The 21,088-nt window shown below is 43.0% G+C and overlaps 1 protein-coding gene across 1 annotated transcript in view; it reads right to left on the bottom strand.

The window, feature by feature from the left end:
- ADAM23 (ADAM metallopeptidase domain 23) overlaps window positions 1-21,088 on the bottom strand; it is a 67,703-nt gene that overhangs the window by 16,935 nt on the left and 29,680 nt on the right. The window contains exons 12-24 of the mRNA XM_081899560.1: window positions 20,679-20,763; window positions 17,607-17,697; window positions 16,016-16,067; window positions 14,902-15,001; window positions 14,414-14,485; window positions 13,823-13,915; window positions 12,394-12,474; window positions 11,694-11,744; window positions 9,402-9,465; window positions 8,039-8,144; window positions 7,081-7,200; window positions 6,508-6,676; window positions 1,979-2,090 (exon numbers count right to left, since the gene is read on the bottom strand). Coding sequence (XP_081755686.1) covers window positions 1,979-2,090; window positions 6,508-6,676; window positions 7,081-7,200; window positions 8,039-8,144; window positions 9,402-9,465; window positions 11,694-11,744; window positions 12,394-12,474; window positions 13,823-13,915; window positions 14,414-14,485; window positions 14,902-15,001; window positions 16,016-16,067; window positions 17,607-17,697; window positions 20,679-20,763 — 1,196 coding nt within the window. The remainder of the gene's footprint in view (window positions 1-1,978; window positions 2,091-6,507; window positions 6,677-7,080; window positions 7,201-8,038; window positions 8,145-9,401; window positions 9,466-11,693; window positions 11,745-12,393; window positions 12,475-13,822; window positions 13,916-14,413; window positions 14,486-14,901; window positions 15,002-16,015; window positions 16,068-17,606; window positions 17,698-20,678; window positions 20,764-21,088) is intronic.

Genomic DNA, 21,088 nt, shown 5'->3' with positions numbered 1-21,088 from the left:
GCCAAAGATAAAAGCTGCCTTTCAAACTGCTCTTCAGCATTGAGAACTGCTACGGTGAAATTGAGAATCAAAGTCCTGGCTTGTATGCACAATTCTTTGCCATGTACACAGCACATGTCTCTTCTTTGGACCCTGGTTTTAATTCTCTTCCTAATGCAACACAGCACACTTCCTCATATTGGTCCCATTCAATCTGACTGGCTCCTCCACTCTCTCCATCAGGTCTCGATTAACCTGAATCTAGCATCTTGATTCATTTTGTGTTCCGAGTTACAAATGCCCTTCTTTCTTACACATTCCCAAAGCATTTCCCAACGCATTTCTTTTATTATGATTATTTCTAAAAGGGTTTAGAATCAGGAAAGAAAGACTCACCTCATAGCAGGAATGGCTCACTGAAAGTCTGCCAACGGTATCCTAAGGAGGAATAAAACTGGAAGATGGCAACTGCCCCTCCCACTAGAGAACAGAATCCCTAGGGATTGCACATTCTATATTGTTGGACCATCCATTTAGGAAGGTGGTAAGAATGGACAAAGAGATAGCTTTAACTTATCCTTCTTCCTATGTTGTGGCTCACTATTGGGAGGCCCTTGAAAAAGATCAGTGTACAGATTTACAGTAAGCATGGGGTGCCAGCTCCCCAAATTGAATGAGGTACCAAGGCACTATTTCCAACTTTCTTCCTCTGGAAACTTTGCTTTAATATTTTACAAAACTTTTAAAAGTTTAATATGCTGAATTACCACTAGGATCCAATATTTATTTCTTTGGTTAAGAGAAAATGATAATGTTATTATTAAATGCATGCACTGTAAATTCTGCATGCGGTGGTGTATCTACCATACATTAATCAACTTCAAGTACTAATACAGATTTTCAAAATACTCACAACAACGAACCAACACAACCCAGGAAAAATATCCATACATTGAAAAACAGTATCTTCTCTATTCTGGGCTATATTGTAAATAAAAAACGGTCTGCCAAATTCTACAGGTTAAAATATGGGAAATGTAACAGGGTGCACTGAAAATGAGAAAATTTAAAACCAATTTCCCCCAAAAAGTCAAGCTACGGCTGGTTCACTTTTTAGTACTGGGTTTTCGGGATGCTATGGTTAATAGATTCAAAGGGCTTTAAAAAAACCCCAAACTTTAAAGCCTGCTAAGCACGCAACAATAAAACAAAGATCTATTTCAGCATGAAAAAAAATTAAGAATAATTAACATTTGGAATATTTCTTGATGCTTTTATTACTTTTCTTCAGCGATATAGTCTACAAAAAACTTTCAGGAAGTCATATGAAAGAAGGGACTCCATAGCATAACTGGGCAAAACATTTAAGGCGGCAGAGGGGTGGCCAACGTGGTGCCCTCCCAGCTCCCATTAGCCCCAGCCACTATGACCAATGGCAAGGGATGGTGGAAGCTGTTGTGAAACAGAACTGGGACTTTGTTTGCTACTCCTGCTAAGTCCCCACAGTACTAAACAGGACTTAATTCTCAATAGACATGCACAGGATTGTGTGGTAAATGGCATTTGATGTCCTCCATACCGAACTTAACTCTAATAGAGATTTGCATTTAGTAAAGGATTGAAGCGTTCTTCTCATGGTTATAACGTATCAAAAATAGAAATAACCAACAAACAAACCCCTTGTCATACTGGGATATAAGATTATCAATGGGTTTCAAATAGAATATATTACCTATATTATCTATGTCATTAAACAGAAAAGGCAACAGCTAAAATGTTTTCACGGTAGGTAATGATTTTCTGTGAGCACCTCCGGAACGCTACAAGTAAAAGCATAAATGCTTTTCACCTAGCATACCTAGCTTAAATGCTATTTACCTAGAAACACACACACACACACACCTGCATTGTGCACGGGCACTTTGCTCCAAATTTTCCTGCTCAAAAATGTAATTATATAAGAGTTGGGGGTGGGAAGAAAAACTGAAATTAAACAAACCCTTTGGTCCATTTGGTTTCTCTGCTTCTTCTTTCCTTTTGGGGTCATGCATGCTACAATCTGTCCCTGCCCAGGTATAGTTACAAATGCAGGTGGCTTCATTGCTGCATACCTAAAAGAAAAATTGTGTTACCACATAATAAAAAATAATCATACGCTTGGTTCATCTGTTAAAGTTCCTAGGTAGAGTAAGTAGTCCTATTTAGGGGGAAATCCATTTATATATCCATTTATACATTTATATTTTTGCGGGACGTGGGTGGTGCTGTGGGCTAAACCACAGAGCCTAGGACTTGCCGATCAGAAGGTCGGTGGTTCGAATCCCCGCGACGGGGTGAGCTCCCGTTGCTCGGTCCCTGCTCCTGCCAACCTAGCAGTTCGAAAGCACATCAAAGTGCAAGTAGATAAATAGGTACGGCTCTGGCGGGAAGGTAAATGGCGTTTCTGTGCGCTGCTCTGCCTCGGCCAGTAAAGCGAGCTGAGCGCTGCAACCCCAGAGTCAGTCACGACTGGACCTACTGGTCAGGGGTCCCCTTACCTTTACCATTTATACTTTAGAACTAGAAAAAAAAAAAAGCTCTCAGATCTGCATGCTGCTCTACTGACCACAGGAGAACTTGATCTGCATACCCATTCCTTTAAGCATGTTCACTAATGTAAAAAGAGTTTTGTGCAGAGGCTGGTTCAGTGTGTGCTTTGAAGCACTCACACTCACATGCTATTGCTGCATTTCAGCATAAACAGAAACTGAAACATTGGTCACTTGCTGTGAAGGCTCCTTTTGCTGGAGGCTACAGTGGGTTAGGGACGCGGGTGGCGCTGTGGGTTAAACCACAGAGCCTAGGACTTGTCAATCAGAAGGTCGGTGGTTCGAATCCCCACGACGGGGTGAGCTCCCGTTGCTCGGTCCCAGCTCCTGCCAACCTAGCAGTTCGAAAGCACGTCAAAGTGCAAGTAAATAGGTACCACTCCGGCGGGAAGGTAAACGGCGTTTCCGTGCGCTGCTCTGGTTCGCCAGAAGCGGCTTAGTCATGCTGGCCACATGACCCGGAAGCTGTACGCCGGCTCCCTCGGCCAATAAAGCGAGATGAGCGCCGCAATCCCAGAGTCGGCCACAACTGGACCTAATGGTCAGGGGTCCATTTACCCTTTACTTACAGTGGGTTAACTCTCTCTCCCCCGCCCCGTCCAGAACAAATAGTGACACATGATCAAACTCTGACAAACCAGCCAGCTCCTCCCTACTTCCAGTCTCATGAGCAAGCAAAAGAGAGCATTAGCAGAGGCAAAGAAACAAAGGCACACATGACACAAACCTGACACGTTAAAATGAGCAGAAAACGACTGTACAGACTTCTACATAAATGTGTTTCAGAAGCCCAAGGGAAATGGGTGAGGCTGGATGCCTCCTGCACACCCAGCTGAAGGAGCCTTTACAGAAAGTGACCCGTGTTCCATTCCCTGGGTGGGACGCAAGAGACATCCAGACTACCGTGGGACTTCCCTTCCTTTGGTTGGAGGATGCATGGCAGCTAACAGATTGAGGTTGAATCCTGACAAGACAGAAGTACTGTTTTTGGGGGACAGGGGGCGGGCGGGTGTGGGAGATTCCCTGGTCCTGAATGGGGTAACTGTGCCCCTGAAGGACCAAGTGCGCAGCCTGGGAGTCATTTTGGACTCACAGCTGTCCATGGAGGTGCAGGTTAATTCTGTGTTCGGGGCGGCTGTCTACCAGCTCCACCTGGTATGCAGGCTAAGACCCTACCTGCCCGCAGACTGTCTCGCCAGAATGGTGCATGCCCTAGTTATCTCCCACTTGGACTACTGCAATGCGCTCTACGTGAGGCTACCTTTGAAGGTGACCCGGAAACTGCAATTAATCCAGAATGCGGCAGCTAGACTGGTGACTGGGAGTGGCCGCCGGGACCACATAACACCGGTCCTGAGAGATCTGCAATGGCTCCCAGTACGTTTCCGAGCACAATTCAAAGTGCTGGTGCTGACCTTTAAAGCCCTAAACGGCCTCGGTCCTGTATACCTGAAGGAGTGTCTCCACCCCCATCGTTTTGCCCAGACACTGAGATCCAGCGCCAAGCGCCTTCTGGCCACTCCCTCATTGCGAGAAGTGAGGTTACAGGGAACCAGACAGAGGGCCTTCTCAGTAGTGGTGCCCACCCTGTGGAACACCCTCCCTTCAGATGTGAAGCAAATAAGCAGCTATCCTATATTTAAAAGACATCTGAAGGCAGCCCTGTTCAGGGAAGTCTTTAATATTTAATGCTGTACTGTTTTTAACACTTGATTGGGAACCGTCCAGAGTGGCTGGGGAAACTCAGCCAGATGGGCGGGGTATAAATAATAAATTATTATTATTATTATTATTATTATTATTATTATTACTCTTAAGTAAAGCTTCACCATTTGCCTAGAGGGGGTCAGAAGGGGATCAGAAGTTTGCCAACCCCAGGGATCTTTGCAATCTCCCATGTGCTTAATCTCTGGAACACTCTACTGGGTATAGGGTTTCCTCTGTTAGAGAACAGTCTGTTGTAATCACCTGAAAGGTGGTTTTCATGGACATATGCCCATGAAATGGGCTATGCTGCCACCTCATGCCCAAAGGCAGGAAATGCAACAGAGCTGAGGACAGAGAACGAAGACTGAACAACATGGGGACAGACACCTTTCAGGTGAATACAATGGACCATTTTCTATGGTGTCTGTCCATCAGATGGAATATACTCAAGCAGTCCCAAGATAAGCATAGGGGAAGAAAAGCACGCGCAGCTCTGTGGAACCACCTGCTGCAACACAATCTCCTAAAAGTAGCACCAGCAGATGAAGACAAATCAAGCTTGTAATGAGTTTGGGGTTTAGAGAAGCAACAAAAAAGAAACAAAGGCACTTGGAGAAGATCAAGTTGCAACTCAGCAAACGTCCAAAACAGAAGCATTAGATGCAAAGGCATCCACAGTGAAAGCCGAGTGGCCTGAGACTGCTGTAATATTAGACCGCACCAGCAGTTTAAGTGAGTCACAGACCAATGCAAAGCAGGCCCACAGTCAACTGGCCAGAGTGGAGAATGAAAACTTATTTCTTGGAGTTCATGGATAGAAAGATGCAAACACCCCCTCTAACTGCTGGAAGTCCTTTGTACAATTCAAGCCAGGGGGGTGCGGAGAGTGTGGTACGTCCTGGGTGTCATCCCTAGTGGGGTGACAAAATGGCACACCATGAGGGGCAGCACTACAGCGTACCTGAGCCATGCGTCTCTCCTGGGAGTGACGCAGTGCCTCGGGACCCACGCTACCCGAAACGGCAGCGTGGGGCTTGTGTCCGCCAGGAAGACTGAGTGGGCAGCTCACAGCAGTGCCCCCCTGGGCGGATTGCCTTCCCCTGCTGTTGCGGGTGCTGGAACAGCTAGATACACCCATGATTCAAGCATTTCTCAAGTGCCTATCAAACATCCAATGCCAAACTTTCTCAAGAGGGTGGACTGGACTGGGACGAAAGGATGGTAGCACGGTGTCCCGAAAGCTATAATGTACCTGCCGAATGGACACAGAAGAAGCTAAAATCATCTTTGAGGCACACAAGGCAATGAAAGCCTTTCAGGTACTTTGACTGATCTGTTTTGTGGAAGAATGCAGGATGCCATGAAGGTATCAATAGCCTGAGTTTCAGGCACTGCTGTCCAAACACCATTCTTCTACATTCACCCACTTCAGATCCAGATACCACATGGGACGCTGGATCAGCAAACCCAAGCAAAGAGGAAGCGGTCATGGTGGCTCTATTCGGAGCCTGAGTAGGTCTAAAAACCAGGGCCAACATGGAGACTCTTGGCCAAGGACTCGCATTCACCACTCTCATCTGGAAATGAGAGAAGACCTGGAGAAGTTGAGTGTTGGAAAGAGTTGCAAACAGATCCAGTTGAAGCAGTCCAAAATGCCTTTCAAGGACTGGCTGGATGAGGAAGAGTGATTGAGAGCCATCCATTTTAAAAGAGGATTAGACAAATTCACAGACGATACGTCAATCATTGTCTATTAGCCATCATGGCTATGTTCTACCTCCAGTATCAAAGGCTATTTGCTTCTGAATACCGTACGCTGGGGAACGTGAGTGAGAGAGTGCTATTGTGCTCATTTGCAGACTGAAAGCTTCCTGTAGGCAGCTGGTTAGTTACTGACAAGAGACCGCTGAATGAGAAAGGCCTAATCCAGAAGCACTCACTTCCTAAATGAAATTAAAATTGTGGCCTTTATTTTCCAGATCTCCAGCAAGTTGTTCTGCTCTAGGCACAACTGGAAAAAACAACCCACCTGCTGGAATATCAGCCAGCATTTATGAAGGTAAACAGAACTAAGTACTGAGAGCAAAGAGCAATATCTCTTTCTCATTGTCCAGTGTGAAGACACATACAGGTTAATGGTGACAAACACTACAATATTGTTTTTTATTGAACTAGGAATATGTACTAATCTTAGCTGGACTAGGAAAGTGGGCAAAACTTAGTTGGGACTTACCCCATGTCCAGAACAAACTTTTCCATTAGCACCAATAGGGCAGCTGCTTATATTCAGAGACTGGATAGACAGACACCTTCTGTCCATACACATCATCTGAGGACCACACGGAGCTCCATCTTCAACATATCCTAAATCTGTATCATCATCCAGAAGTACGTGGGCACAACTGGAAGAGGAAGTTTTTTTATGCTCTTAGCATGACTGAAAAGTTTATAAAGTAAGCAAATGTAACTAGCTCATGGATCTCTAAATACTCTGAGAAGCAAGTACTATATTAACTACACTGAAGTCAATAGTAAAACTTTGAATTATTTCAATGAGGCAGCAAGAACAAAAGCAGGTAAGTTTTAGAAACATTGATATTAAAAATTGGTGTCTAGAAGGCAATGATACCAATACTTAAAAGAGAATGTTTGGGTCATGTACTACAGAAATGTAAACTAAACTTAAGTTTTATGGGACAAAATGTTGGTTTTAGTTCTTGAGAAGTTAACTTCCAAAATATACCTTAATGATTCAACTGAAAGTGCTAAAAATGCATTAATACACCTTGTATATGACACTACTCACCTGCAATTCACTACTACACCTTGGTGGAAAAAAGAAGTTGGGATAATTTCTCCCTGAAGGTGACCAATTCGTGGAACGCCATCAAGATTTGCACAAAGCAATAACCCACAGAACACATCACTGGAAAATAAAATAAAAACATACTACATTAACGACCTGTTTTGTAAAATGGAAATTGTTCCCAAGTGCAGCTGAATCCTGCTGAAGCTGAGATTGCAATCAGGACTGATCAGCCAATGGTCAGTGGGACAGACTACACTTTAGAATTCTTGGTCAGGAACTCGAGTGCAACGGATCTCTGCCAAAAGCAAGGGGGAAATCGGCTGATGGGCACTGACTGTAATCCCCACTGATATAGACTGAAGGAACCTTCCTTTGCAGTAACCCCTTGAGCCTAAGCCAAACTGCAAAGAAATGGAAAAAATATTTCATTTGAAGCTGGGCAACCTGATGTTATGGTGTTGTTGGACCACTGACAGGTGGGTTACCCTGCCTACCTGACAAAATGGCCTGTAGATGGTGGGTTAGCTGAGGACCTGACTCACCAGCCAGATCCTATTCTCCACTCTTTATGGACTATGCATCTATTCAGATTATATAATGTAAAAGAATTTTAAAAGGAGATCACAGCATAGTAGAGAGTGGTGACACAAAGCACTACAAATCAGCAGGTCAAAGTGTTTCTAAGCAATGAAAGTAACTAAAAGACTATATGAGCTCTGCATAAGATGGAGAAATGGGCTGTGAAATTCAGGACCCTGCTGAGCACAACAGACAGTGTCTTGTATCCTAAATGTGTTTAAATTCTCTACCGAAACTTTTATTGCATATTTATTGAACTTATATCTCACCCTTCCTCCCAAAGGAACTCAGGCCGGTTTCTTATTTCAGAAAAACAAAACAGTAATTGGAATTTCTAACCACGACGTTTATATTCATTCTAAAAGGTTAAACTTACTGCTTGTTACATGGAATCCATTTCTCTCCATCCTTTCCACAGTTTCCCTTTTTCGTGCCTTCTGTGTTTAGCTTCTCGTAACAGTGTTTATGAGATCCTGAAGCCTCTATGGAAGAAAAAGTGAAAGTAATTTCTACTAACATACCCAGGCAAGCAAAATGCTCTCCCATTAAAAAGTAGCCAAGAGAATAGGATGCTAGAGTTACTTTTTAAACGTGAATGTCCTAAATGCTTTGCATGTTACAAATGTAATGTGTTTGTAAAAATACATGCACCAGGAACTTGGTGGTTATTTTTTGACCACTACATAGCGGAAAGCGATGCATAGTGACAGTACATTGAAAGTTTATTAAATTACATTGTGAAAAATGAGTAAGAAGAAAGATCCTAAGGTTAAGTTAAGAAAGTTGCAGAAATAAAATTTCCCCTCTTCCTTACTCCATGAAAAGATTCTCAGGCAGAGGAAGGTCAAGGGAGCTTCCTGAAAAATGTAGAATGGGACACAGGGCTGCTGCAGAAAAGGAGAATCACACAAAATGGGGTTTAGAGCCTAAGATTATTTAAGGAAATTTATGAAGGGAAAGTTTTTCCTACTGTCTTCTCCTGCTAACAGCCCAGGTACTGCACCCAACATTATTCAGGTGGGTCTCTCGGCTCCAAACAGAGTGGCTTTTGAGAGGACTCCAGAGAAAGGAGGAGGCAGCAGACTTTCCTCTATTTAAGTTTTATTAGGACAAGAAAGGCCTGTCTCATTCATATATATATATATATATATATATATATATATATATATATATAATGTGGCCATAAGTACCATGATGGCTCTAGAATGCAGATGGAGACAGGCCTTTCCTGTCCCTAAGAAAACTTAAATAGAGGAAAGGAAGGACAGATCCTGAAGCTTAGGCTCCAATACTTTGGCAACCTCATAAGAAGAGAAGACTCCCTGGAAAAGACCCTGATGTTGGGAAAGATGGAGGGCACAAGGAGAAGGGGATGACAGAGGACGAGATGGTGGGACAGTGTTCTCAAAGCTACTAACATGAGTTTGACTAAACTGTGGGAGGCAGTGGAAGACAGGAGTGCCTGACCTGCTCTGGTCCATGGGGTCACGAAGAGTCGGACACGACTAAATGACTAAACAACAAGTGTGTGTGTGTGTGTGTGTGTGTGTGTGTGTGTGTGTATGTGTGTGCGTGCATATGCATGTGTATTAAAAACTACAAAAATGACTTTTCTGAACACTGTTACCTTTTATTACTGAAAAGTACAATTTTAATTGAAAAATTATACCAAAGGGAAAAGCAGGCAGCACAAACAAGAAAGAAATGCATCTGAATACAGCATACTTAAATCAACCTACTCGTTCCCCAGATGTATTTGCACTGATTATCTCTCGTCTTGCATTCTCCATTGTAGCAACGACCCTAAATAGAAACAAACCGCAATTAATATAAATTTTGTCTTTCAGACAGGGACAAGAAAAAGCTGACCTATTTTATCAGCAACAGACATACTTTTTCTTTTTCTTTTTCAACACTGCTTTGTTACTAAAGGGAATGGTCGGAGCAGTTTCCTGGGTCAGTCTCTTTAGGAAATGCAAATTAATACTGCTCCGTATTGCATTTAGGAGATTCCTGCATTGCAGTGGGCTGAGACGGGATGCGTCCCAGAGTCCCTTCCAAATCCTACAATTTGATGGTACCCAGTAAGAGAGCCACTTCTTCATAGGAAGGTGTAAAGGGACCCCTGACCATTAGGTCCAGTCGTGACCGACTCTGGGGTTGCGACGCTCATCTCGCTTTACTGGCCGAGGGAGCCGACATACAGCTTCTGGGTCATGTGGCCAGCATGACTAAGCTGCTTCTGGCGAACCAGAGCAGCGCATGGAAACGCCGTTTACCTTCCCGCCAGAGAGGTACCTATTTATCTACTTGCACTTTTGATGTGCTTTCGAACTGCTAGGTTGGCAGGAGCAGAGACCAAGCAACGGGAGCTCACCCTGTCATGGGAATTCGAACCACCAACCTTCCGATCGGCAAGTCCTAGGCTCTGTGGTTTAACCCACAGGACTATAAAATCTTAACATGTGAAAAACTGTATTGTTTCCCCATTGACAGATGCTGCACAGATACCAGTATCCAACAACCTCAGAATGGTCACGTTGCTATTGTCTAACATTTATAAGTTATGAGGGATTTGAAGGGCAGGGAGAGAATGTTGCGAGAGAGGTCATTCCAGACGTAATGGAGCACACCTAGAAGACACTGAGTGCAGGTTAGAATCTGATTCCTTAAATGCTGAGGGTGGGTTACCGTATTTTTCGCTCTATAGGACGCAGCCGACCATAGGACGTACCTTGTTTTAGAGGGGGAGAACAAGAAAAAAAATTCTCCCCCTCTCTGCGTAGCGCCCCTTCAGCGAAGCGACAGGAGAAACGGAGCCCCTTCCATTTCTCCTCCCGCTTAGCTGAAGGGGCGCTGCGCCTTAGATGAAGGGGCACCTACCCTTCAGCAAAAGGAACCCGAAGCCTCCGGAGTGTGGCAGGAGCGCTCCCACTGCGCTTCGGAGGCTTCGCGTTGAAGCCAAGGAGCCTGCATTCGCTACATATGATGCACACACATTTCCCCTTAGTTTTTGGAGGGGAAAATGTGTGTCTTATAGAGTGAAAAATACAGTATATATGCAGGCTGAGCAATGGATACTACTATTGCAGGGGTGACCAAACTGTTTCAGCCCAAGAGCCACGTGCTCAGGATTGTGCAACTCTTTAAGGCTCATAGGTCAGCTGTGGGCATTGCAAAACTGGCCAACACACACACATACGCACAGGCAGGGGGGCAGACACACACAGAGAGAGAGATTGGCAATGCATACACTCAAGGCAGTCTGCCCCCTACCGTTCTGCTTTCTATCCCAGAGAAAAGCCCTCCCACACAACTTGCAAAGCAGCCTCTTCTCCCTCTGGTTTGGAGCCTGGCACAATGGTGCTGGAGATCAGGAAACAGAGAGGAGTGCTCCTTCCTGTTTTCTGAGCCATAAAACCTTGCAGTGGCACCACAACTGAGGGAGACTGTTAGTGGAGGACTTCGCAAGGTGGCAAAGGTGCAAGGTGGCGGAGGTGGCTGAGTTTTAGAAGGCCCTTCATAATAGCTCTACAGCAGAGACGTCACAACACCACAACAGCAACACCCCCAGCAGAAGTTTTCTTTTTATTTTAAATTGCCCAATCGTTGGGGGTATTGAGGAGTCAAAAAAAAATTTAGGGAGTCAGCTCCAACTCACAACTTAACCATCAAGAACAACCATTAAGAAAATGAACAGGATGAGTTAATGAACAGTATGAATTTTACATGTACTCTTTATCTAAAGACTTTGTAGTTTGAGTTTTCTTCTTCAATAATGAAAATAATAATAATTTATTTATATACCACCCATCTGACTGGGTTGCCCCTGCCACTCTGGTTGGCTTGCAATAAAGTAAAACATCAAACACAAAAACCATAAAGTGGCCTCACAACAATTAAGACAACATAAAAACAATAAATGAAGCAAGAAGCAAATAGCAAATAGTAAATAAAAAGACCAAGAGATAAAAAATATAGCCTGGCAAAAAATAAATATTCTGTACTATATATTTTAAAGACTTACTTACCTGATTTGCCTCACAAGCAAATCCATCTTGCTTATGAAGATTTGGTGGGCACTGAAGGATGAAAGGGATCATTTCATTATAAAGGTTTGAATTATAGGACAACACATTTGGTATATAGGCAGACAAAAGAATACCAAGAGAGAGCAATTAAACAAAATGTTATGAATACTGAGGTTGGCTGCAACATTTGGTTGCTTAATTGGTTAGATTAAATGGATTGAAAAGACACCCATGATTAACTAGGCAGCAGATTTTTAAAATGCTTAATTATCTTTAGCATGAGTACAAACTATAAAACTGCACATATCATTTTTGAAGCATCTGCCTCTCTTTCACACAAAAATGAATGGCTCTTTTAAAATAATACCTGTTACATTAGAGAAAAATGGGGGTAAGCATGTCTGTGCATCTTTAATTGATTAATTATCTTACAATTAATTGCCCTGACATTTCTTTATTTGATAATTCATTGAGCACACACACACACGAGCAAAGATGTACAAAGATGCCTGGGTTTCCTTTTAGGAAAACACAATTCAGGCTAGGTTTTAGGAATGCACAATAATAAATTAGATAATAATAAATTAATCTTCTCCACATCTCCCTCTCGCTGAAAGAATCTTACAGTCCTCATGAAAGTAATAATAATAATGATTTCACTGTTTTACAAGGTAGGATGGAACGCATCTAACTTAATTACCTGGCCAGAGTCCCCAGGACAGATCTCTGTAATATCACACTCATTCACTGGAGAGCGACATACGAAGCCTCGGGGAAAGAACTGGAAGTCAGAAGATTTTTTTATTGATAACTAAGATGGCTTAAATAAAAATCACTCCAAGCATGCATATCTTTTCTTTAATGAGCAGGAATAATGATTAAATAGAGGAATGTGTTTTTTACCCCACTGGTGAGAAGGCAAATTGATTCAGGGTGGGGTGGGAGAGAGGTGTTGATTTTGACTGGAAAAGTGACAAGAAAGGAAGAGATTAAGCAGCCCCTCTCGGCATCACTCCTCTGCTCTCAGTGATAGCCTCCGTGGCTGTTTCTGTGTAAAGAGGTCAGGGGCAGTTTAGCAGCCAGCAAGTTAGACTTAGCTCACTGCAGCTGCTGGGAGTTCGTGACCAGGAGCTTGTGAACAGGGATGTTTGCAAGCGCATTTAGCAGAGAGTTTTGGGGGGCGGGCGGAGTACTGTCTCATGGTGTGCACAAGACCAAAAGACATGGAGGCTGAGAGAAGATGCTGCAGTGACTTGGACTTGGAGGAGTCATTTTTCATTCTGCCTTCTCTCTGTCACCCAATAGCATTTCTTCGCCTTCTCCATGCAGAGTACCTACCACTTGTTCTTCCTCTTGCTCATAGCCGAATAAACCTTTATTAGTATTTTTAACCTCTCTTGCAAGCCTGAGCTCATCCTGAGCTTTGGCCCACCTGACAGCCTGCAACTGTTGACTATTTGTGTATACTCCTCCTTTGTGATTTCCCCTTTCTTCCATTTCTAATAATGCCCTTCTTAAATCTCAGCTCCTATCTCTAATCTCCTTATGCAGCCACACTGGTTTCTTTAGATGCCTCCCACTTTTCTTTCTTGTTGGAACTGTCTGCACTTGGGCCTTCAAAATCCCACCTTTAAGAAACTCCCATCCATCTTGGACTCCCTTCTCTTTGAGTATTTCTGACCATGGAATCTCACTTTTAAGCTTTTTGAATTTGGCCTTCTTAAAGTCCAGAGTGCACATCTGACTACACTCAGCTTTCCCTCCCCTCTGTATCATGAAACCAGGAGAAGAGCAATTAATGTTTTGTGTGTTACTAATAACAAAGAACAGGAAAGCAGAATAAGAGCATTTGTAGTATTCTATCAGAGTGTATACTTCTATACAGCAGAGGTGTCCGATGTAAAGAGCTTTGAGAGAACATTGCAAACATACTTCATCAGATGCTGCACTATCATTGCTTATGATATGTAGTTATCAATTCACTGTATACTGATGTTTTAACATGGTATCAGCTACTGAGCCCCATTAAAAGTCTCTTAAATTAGCTTCAGCCATTTGCAGCACATAGAGAGGGCGGTTTAGCCCATATTTCTAGCAAAGGTAAAAAAGTTTTAAAAAAACAAACTCACAAGACAGGAGGTTTCATTACAACATGGACCATTACTGCAATGTGCTCCATTAGAAAGTGAGCATTTCTTACAGCACAGATCTGCTTTGCAATCCTGTGGAAAACACATTCTGATCAATCAATACTAAAAATCAAAGTTAACTACCGCGAACAATCATACAAACAATTCAATCATGTATTGACTAAAATGATAAATTGACAGTGTTCATATATGGTTGCACCATAAAACTATGCCGCGATCCAGTGCAAGGAATATTATATACTAAAGTAAGAAGAAGAAAGTAAGTATAATAATTAACTTTAACGCATACGTTTTATTTAGGATTCTGGATTCAAATGGTCCAATTAAGGTGAACAACTCAAGGCTTTAAACAATATGGAGCTTAAAAATTCTTTTATGAATTTCTCACTAAAAGAATGAGTTCCTTTTTATAAGGGTCCACTGACTCAATTATTTTGCTACAGTAGTTAAAATATACGCCATGAGCCTCATGGTTAAGCAAGCATTATCTGAGCTTTCATTTTAAGGGACACTTCATCTTATGGATGGGAAGGATAAAGTAACTGGGTATATGTGTATAAAAAATGGTACCGTTTGGAAACCACAATCACAATCTTCTCCTGGTTCCACATACCCATTTCCACATTCAGTGGTGTCAAACAACTGAAAAACACAAATACACAAAGCACTATTATTTAAAAGATCACAACTGTTTATCATTAAATGACCCAGGTGCATACTGAATTATTCTGTGAACTGCCCTGAGACCTCAGGGTATAGGGCAGTATCTAAATTCAATCAATCAATATAATATTATATATTTTTGCACCAGCATGACTGCACACAACCACTTTAAACCAGTGGCATGGTGACAAAGCTCCAGCAGACCTCTGGTGGAGATGCAGACCCTCCAGCTCCAGCATTTCATTGACAAATGTCTTCAAATTAAATAAGGGGCCAGTGGAGGGAGATCTCCTTAACCCTTTCCTAACCATGGAAAATTGCTCCCATCCCTAAGCCACTTTTCTCCCCAAGGGATAATTTATGCTGGGATCCAGTTCCACCCTAAATCAAGGTACCTTTGTTGGCTTGTTGAAAAGACAGGAACCGCCCCCTCGAAGCAAAAAATCTTTGTATTCTGCAATGCTGCACCTTGAGAATTTTCTGGGGTGGTAGACACTGAAAGGCCAAAAAAGAAAAAGAAAAAAAGAATGAGGAAAATGCTTCACAGTAAATAATTTACTGGACAAACACTAGATAAACCACATTCTTTGCTTGCTTGCTGACTGTTGTGTGTTTAGGGAGAAACAAACCGCAATCTCAGTTGGGATGGCACGGTACTCCCAGGTTCTTAGTCTGCTGCTCATGCTAGGATATCAGCAAAGTGGGAATATTGAGCAGGATGCATTAGTTTGCTGTTCACTGATGTTAAGTCATGGTTTATAACAGTGGCATAGCATGGGTTGTCAGCACCCGGGGCAAGGCAAGTAATTTGCGCCCCCTAACCCGTGGATTTGTGCCCCCTAACCCTAACCCCCAGATGTTGTGCCCGGTGCGGCCGGCCCCCCGCTGCACCCCCCACGCTACGCCACTGGTTTATAATAATAATAATAATAATAATAATAATAATAATAATAATAATAAATTTTATTTATACCCCGCCCTCCCCAGCCAAGGCCGGGCTCAGGGCGGCTAACAAGCAATAATAAAAACAAAATTAAAATACAACATTAAAATGTTGAAACATTAAAATATTAAAATGTAGCCTCATCGCAGGAGGAGAAGGAAAGGAAAAAAGAAAGAGAGGGATGGAATCAAATTGGCTCCAAGCCAAAGGCCAGGCGGAACAACTCTGTCTTACAGGCCCTGCGGAAAGAAATCAGATCCTGCAGGGCCCTGGTCTCATGAGGCAGAGCGTTCCACCAGGCCAGAGTTGAAAAGGCCCTGGGCTTTGGCTGAAGCTAATCTAACTTCCTTAGGGCCTGGGACCTCTAGGGTGTTGCTATTTATGCACCTTGAGGCTCTCCGTGGGTAATACCAGGAGAGGTGGTCCCGTTACCAAGCCCTGTAAATAATTCTTGCTATGCTGCATGCACCCCAGAAATGAGTCTAAACATAGACTGCTTATTTTAGTTCTGAAGAACCGGGAAAAACCAAAATCTGTAATAACAGGTACCAATTATTACAACTCACCCTGTTTCCTCCATGATGCATCCACCCCAGGATTCTGTGCACTCACATCCTTCTGAAACAAAATGAAAAATGCAAAACCAAGAATGAAAGTAGTTAAAAATATATATGAGTAATAAAAAATAAAAAGAGAGGAGGGTGGTTAAGAAGCACTTCTGTCTGAAGTGTTGAATACAGCAAGCACTACATAACCAAATAAATATATGTTTTAGGATAAAGTACCCCTAGTAGAAAATAGCTGCTGTTTTCCATTAGAGGTTCATTAACAAAACCCAGCAGAGATCATTTCTTTTCTAGTCTCTATCGTTCCTTTGCCAGCTTGAATGCAGTTTGAGCTCTCTACCCTCTGAGTGTATGCTCAAGTCATTATGTGTCAGTTCAAGGCCAGTGCCCACATCTGCATGTCAGTTTATCACAACATGAATGAGCAAGTGTAAGCCACAGCAAGCCTCAACCAAGGACATATGTTAGTTGATTTACATTCATTTAATATTTGTATTCCACTTTTCAAACAACAAATGCTGAGCTCAAAGCGGCTTGCAATAATCACGATACCATTAAAAAACAACCAACCCTGCAATCACTGCAAACACAACAGCTTATGAAACAAACAACAAATTCATCAAAATAATAAAGTCAATTACTCCTTACTCCATAACAACAAAAAAGTAATTAGCTGCTGGTTATAAAATGCATTGTTTTACAACGCCGCAATGGGTGGAAGCCTCATTTGCTACACAAATGGTCATTCCAGATCCTTTAATATGAACTTTATGTGTTGAACAGAGTTGCACAAATAAAATGTCTGCTTGTGCAAGGTGCCTCCATCTGATTTTGGTTGATCTCCTTCCCCTCTGCACACTACATCCCAGGTGTTTGCATAGAGTCCAACAAACCTCAGAAGAAGATTGGTACTGGAATGGCAAGGAAAGGACAGAAAAGCTGTTGCAGCCCAATCCTTTATTTATACAGAGGTTGGCAAACTAAGGTCCGCGGTCTGGATACGGCCCACCAGGCTCGTTAATCCGGCCTGCGAATCTTGCAGACCCTGCCGCCTGCTCGGTCAGTCTCCGTGCTAAACAGGTGCGGAGGCCTCGCCGCGCGGAGACTGACTTCCGCGGCATGGCACGGCTTCTGATTGGCTGCAGGAAGCTCCTGCAGCCCATCAAAAGCTGTGGATGCCTCTGGACGGGCAGTGACGCTGGCGCGGCTTCTGATAGGCTGCAGGAAGCTCCTGCAGCCAATCAGAAGCCGTGGACGCCTCTGGGCACCGCCCCTTCCTTCCTACTGAGGCAGCCAAGTGGGAGGAAGAGGCAGCGGCGCAGAGCTCTGCACCCTGACAAAACAGAGGACGCTGATGTTACCGAAGACGGGGCGGCAGCGGCGGCTGCAGCATGAGTGGCATCAGCAGGTGGGGGCCCTTTCAGGAGGGGTGGGTCCGGCCCCCCACAAGTGGACCGGACAGTGGACCAGCCCCCTCCTGAAAAAGTTTGCTGACCCCTGTTTATACATAATAAAAAGTCCAAAATATGTAGAAGTTTTACAAATTCAATTTGTACATAAAAACAAAAGAGATTGTATGCCAAATACCTACTTGGTTTTCTGGCCCCTGGCTCCCACTGTATTCCTAAATTCTGAGCCAGACTTTGGGAGAGTTCTTGTGCCATTGCCCAGGGTAGGCCGTACTGTTGGAAAAGGAGATTCAGGTAGAGAGCACACCAAAGTACTATCAATTATTGCAATTTCTAGGAGAAAGTGTTTGCTTAACTAGTTATTCTGTATGGAGTTTTATTAGTGACACCTCCAAAATAATTATTTTCCCAAAATGAATACAGGAGTCTAAAAAATAACAACTATGTTGACACACAGTATGATAAGGTATTTCGGAGCTGGTCCATTCACATAAGTAAAACCAGCTTAAAGCTATAGTGCAGAGAAGGGATGTGGAAATGTATGTTTAGGCATTGTAAATCCCCACATCACTGTCTTGCATAAAGCCTCAACTCTCTGCACCCTTTTGTCCCATTCTGCATGCAACAATATGATTTTTCCCATCTTTTGCTCATGCAGTGAATTATACATTTAACTGTTTTTGCGCTGTTCCTAACAGTTACAGTCTTCATTACACTTTAAAGAATCGTACTCAGCATTCTTTTTTTACAAGTAGACAGCCTTTTATGAACCAGATAACTCTCTACTTGTTAAAATAGATAGCCTGGTACATTCTCTCTTGTTCAGAGAATGGCCCTTTACATAACTAAAGGGTTGGTCAAGTACAGGTGATTTGTTGCCATGGCAGCTAATGGCCACAGATTTCACTTGGAATCAGTAATGTCAGTATAACATATGCTACAGATAAAAATAAGAACAGCTTAAAACGTGGCAGGGGCAGGGAAACAACAACAAATAAGAAACAATTAAACCTTAACAGAATTAAAACTATAGTACGGTGATCGCCTTTCTGCCGTTAATGACACTGTGACTAATTTTCGTTTTGTACACCTCAGTCAGTTTCACTGGACGCTTCTGAGCGCCTGCTAATGTTTATTTCTTCATTCATTAGGATGGAGCAGGAGCCCCGTTGGATCCGTGAAGGGGACATAAAGCCACAAAGATCTGGCCCTATTTCTGTCTAGGCCAAGACCCCTTCCTTCCTGCTTGCGATTCCCTGCTCAGAGGCATACTGGTTGCCTCCAACAGTGGAGGGAGAACATTGTGGCTAGCAGGCCCTGATCACCTAATCAGCCCTCGGCTAATTTGCCCAAGCCCATGTTCATCTAAACCATTCTGGCCGTCACTACATCTTATGGCAGGAAATTCCAGGAGCTGACTCAGTAGAAACTTGCAGAGCAGGGTGCATGGAATATGCTACATAGTTACCTTGTGAATAACTTTTATTTATGCAGCCAAAAGAACCCTCAATAACTCACCACAAAAACTGACATCATATAGGATAGGGAGATTCATTATTGTGTGTGAGAATACCCCAAATTCATGCAAAAATAAAACTCCAGACCACAGCTTTCCAAACTGTGTGTCGCAAAGCAATTGTGTGTCAGCTGCAGTGTGTAGGTGCTCCCCGTGCTCCTCAGGTTTGCTAGTAAAACTGAACTACTGTGTTGTGAAGGACGCGGGTGGCGCTGTGGGTTAAACCACAGAGCCTAGGGCTTGCCGATCAGAAGGTCCGCGGTTCGAATCCCTGCAACGGGGTGATCTCCCGTTACTCGGTCCCAACTCCTGCCAACCTAGCAGTTCGAAAGCACGTCAAAGTGCAAGTAGATAAATAGGTACCACTCTGATGGGAAGGTAAACGGCGTTTCAGTGTGCTGCTCTGGTTCACCAGAAGCGGCTTAGTCATGCTGGCCACATGACCCAGAAGCTGTACGCCGGCTCCCTCGGCCAATAAAGCGAGATGAGCGTCACAACCCCAGAGTTGGTCACGACTGGACCTTAATGGTCAGGGGTCCCTTTACCCTTTAATGTATTGTGAAATGATGCATGTCTAAATGATGCATGCCACCAACATGAAAAGTTTGGAAAGCTTTGCTCTAGACAATTTTCCTGACATCTACAATATCTGAAGGGTTACAAGTTGGCAACTCTCAACTTCAGCCCTAGTCAGAACGCACAATGACGGGGTGTTGGGAGTTGTAGTTCAACAACATCTCTAGAGCTACCTTTCTGTAGAGCTTTCAAAAAACAGCAACAACAAATTTTGTATGTGCAGAGGACTATTTTAAGGTTATTTCACACTTAGTTGCAGGCCAACCAAAGTATCTTTCGATTTCCAACTGCAGTCAAACGACACTTCGACGCAACCATTTGGGTGCACTGACTTGAAGAAATCAAAACAGAAACGCACGGTTCCGTTCAATGGAAGTAATAAGGTAGTGGAAGGATGGACACCTCATTTTCACAGATTCACCCTATTCACTGCAGGCCTTCCCCCAAGCTACCTGAAAAGCTGCTTCTTAGGTTTGGGGTATTATCCCCCCCCCCCCGAACAATATGGGATATGGCACAGAGGGCTCCAGCACGTAGGGCAGAAACAGCTAAAACAGGTACGATGCCTTGCATGAGAAGAACTATTTACCTATTGCCTCAATGGCCATTTTGATTCCAATATGAGGAATCTAGGAGACAGCATGGTCCAAAAGGCCTAACGCATTAGAGAAATTCTAATTCCGGAATCTTTCTTAAAACCTAAGTTCCAAGCACAACAACCGATACTGAACTAATTGACAGAAATCAAGGCTTACAGTTTTGCAAATAATCCACAACACGGGCTTTACCCAAAGCATGCCACTTTATCAGTAGTGTACTGGACCCTTAAATGCTTGAAGATTTCCTTTCTTTTTCCCCCTAATGAATAGCATTATAAAGAGAACTAATTCACCTCTCATAGAGGGTTTGTCCCGTGTTCCTTACAGTGAGATATGGCTGCCTTCATCCTGTATTCAAGTGTTCTATGCTAAGCTGACACTAGAATAAAAGGTCAAATTATTTTCAGTTGACTGCATTTCAGGCTTGAGACTTTTAGGAATATCTATGAAAAAAATCTGAAATTTTTGAACATATGACGAGAAGCACCATTTAAAAAGAAGGTATATGTTGAGGGAACTATTTCATAAATAGACCTCCAAGACCTCCAAAAGAGAAATGTTACCTCATTTACTCCAACACCTCTAGACACAGAACAAATTCCTCCAAAATAGCTCAGGCTGCTTCTTTTGTAATGAAATGTCACATTCCTGAAGAACAAGATAAACGAAGCAATATTAAAAAGCGTTATCTCACATATATACGATGCCCTACAAATATCTTCTTATTTGGCACATGTAAATTATTGGGAATTTCATTTCCATTACGGCCCTAGCAAGAAATGTCAAGGTCCAAGGCTGGATTTCCCCCCCATGCAAAGCATGTGTTTTACTGTTGAACTACAGTGGCGTCTCCTCTTTCAGACAACAGTAAGGAGAGGATAAAAATGATTCCACTGCATTCTGTATTTTTTTAAAAATTATAATAATAAAATACCTAAAAGAAGCAGCATTTAAGATATACCTATGAGATATA

This window comes from Podarcis melisellensis (assembly GCF_964234715.1).
Source record: "Podarcis melisellensis genome assembly, chromosome: 1".
NCBI lineage: Eukaryota > Metazoa > Chordata > Lepidosauria > Squamata > Lacertidae > Podarcis > Podarcis melisellensis.
The sequence above is the reverse complement of the archived record's forward strand: the minus strand, read 5'-3'. Positions and strand labels throughout refer to the sequence as shown.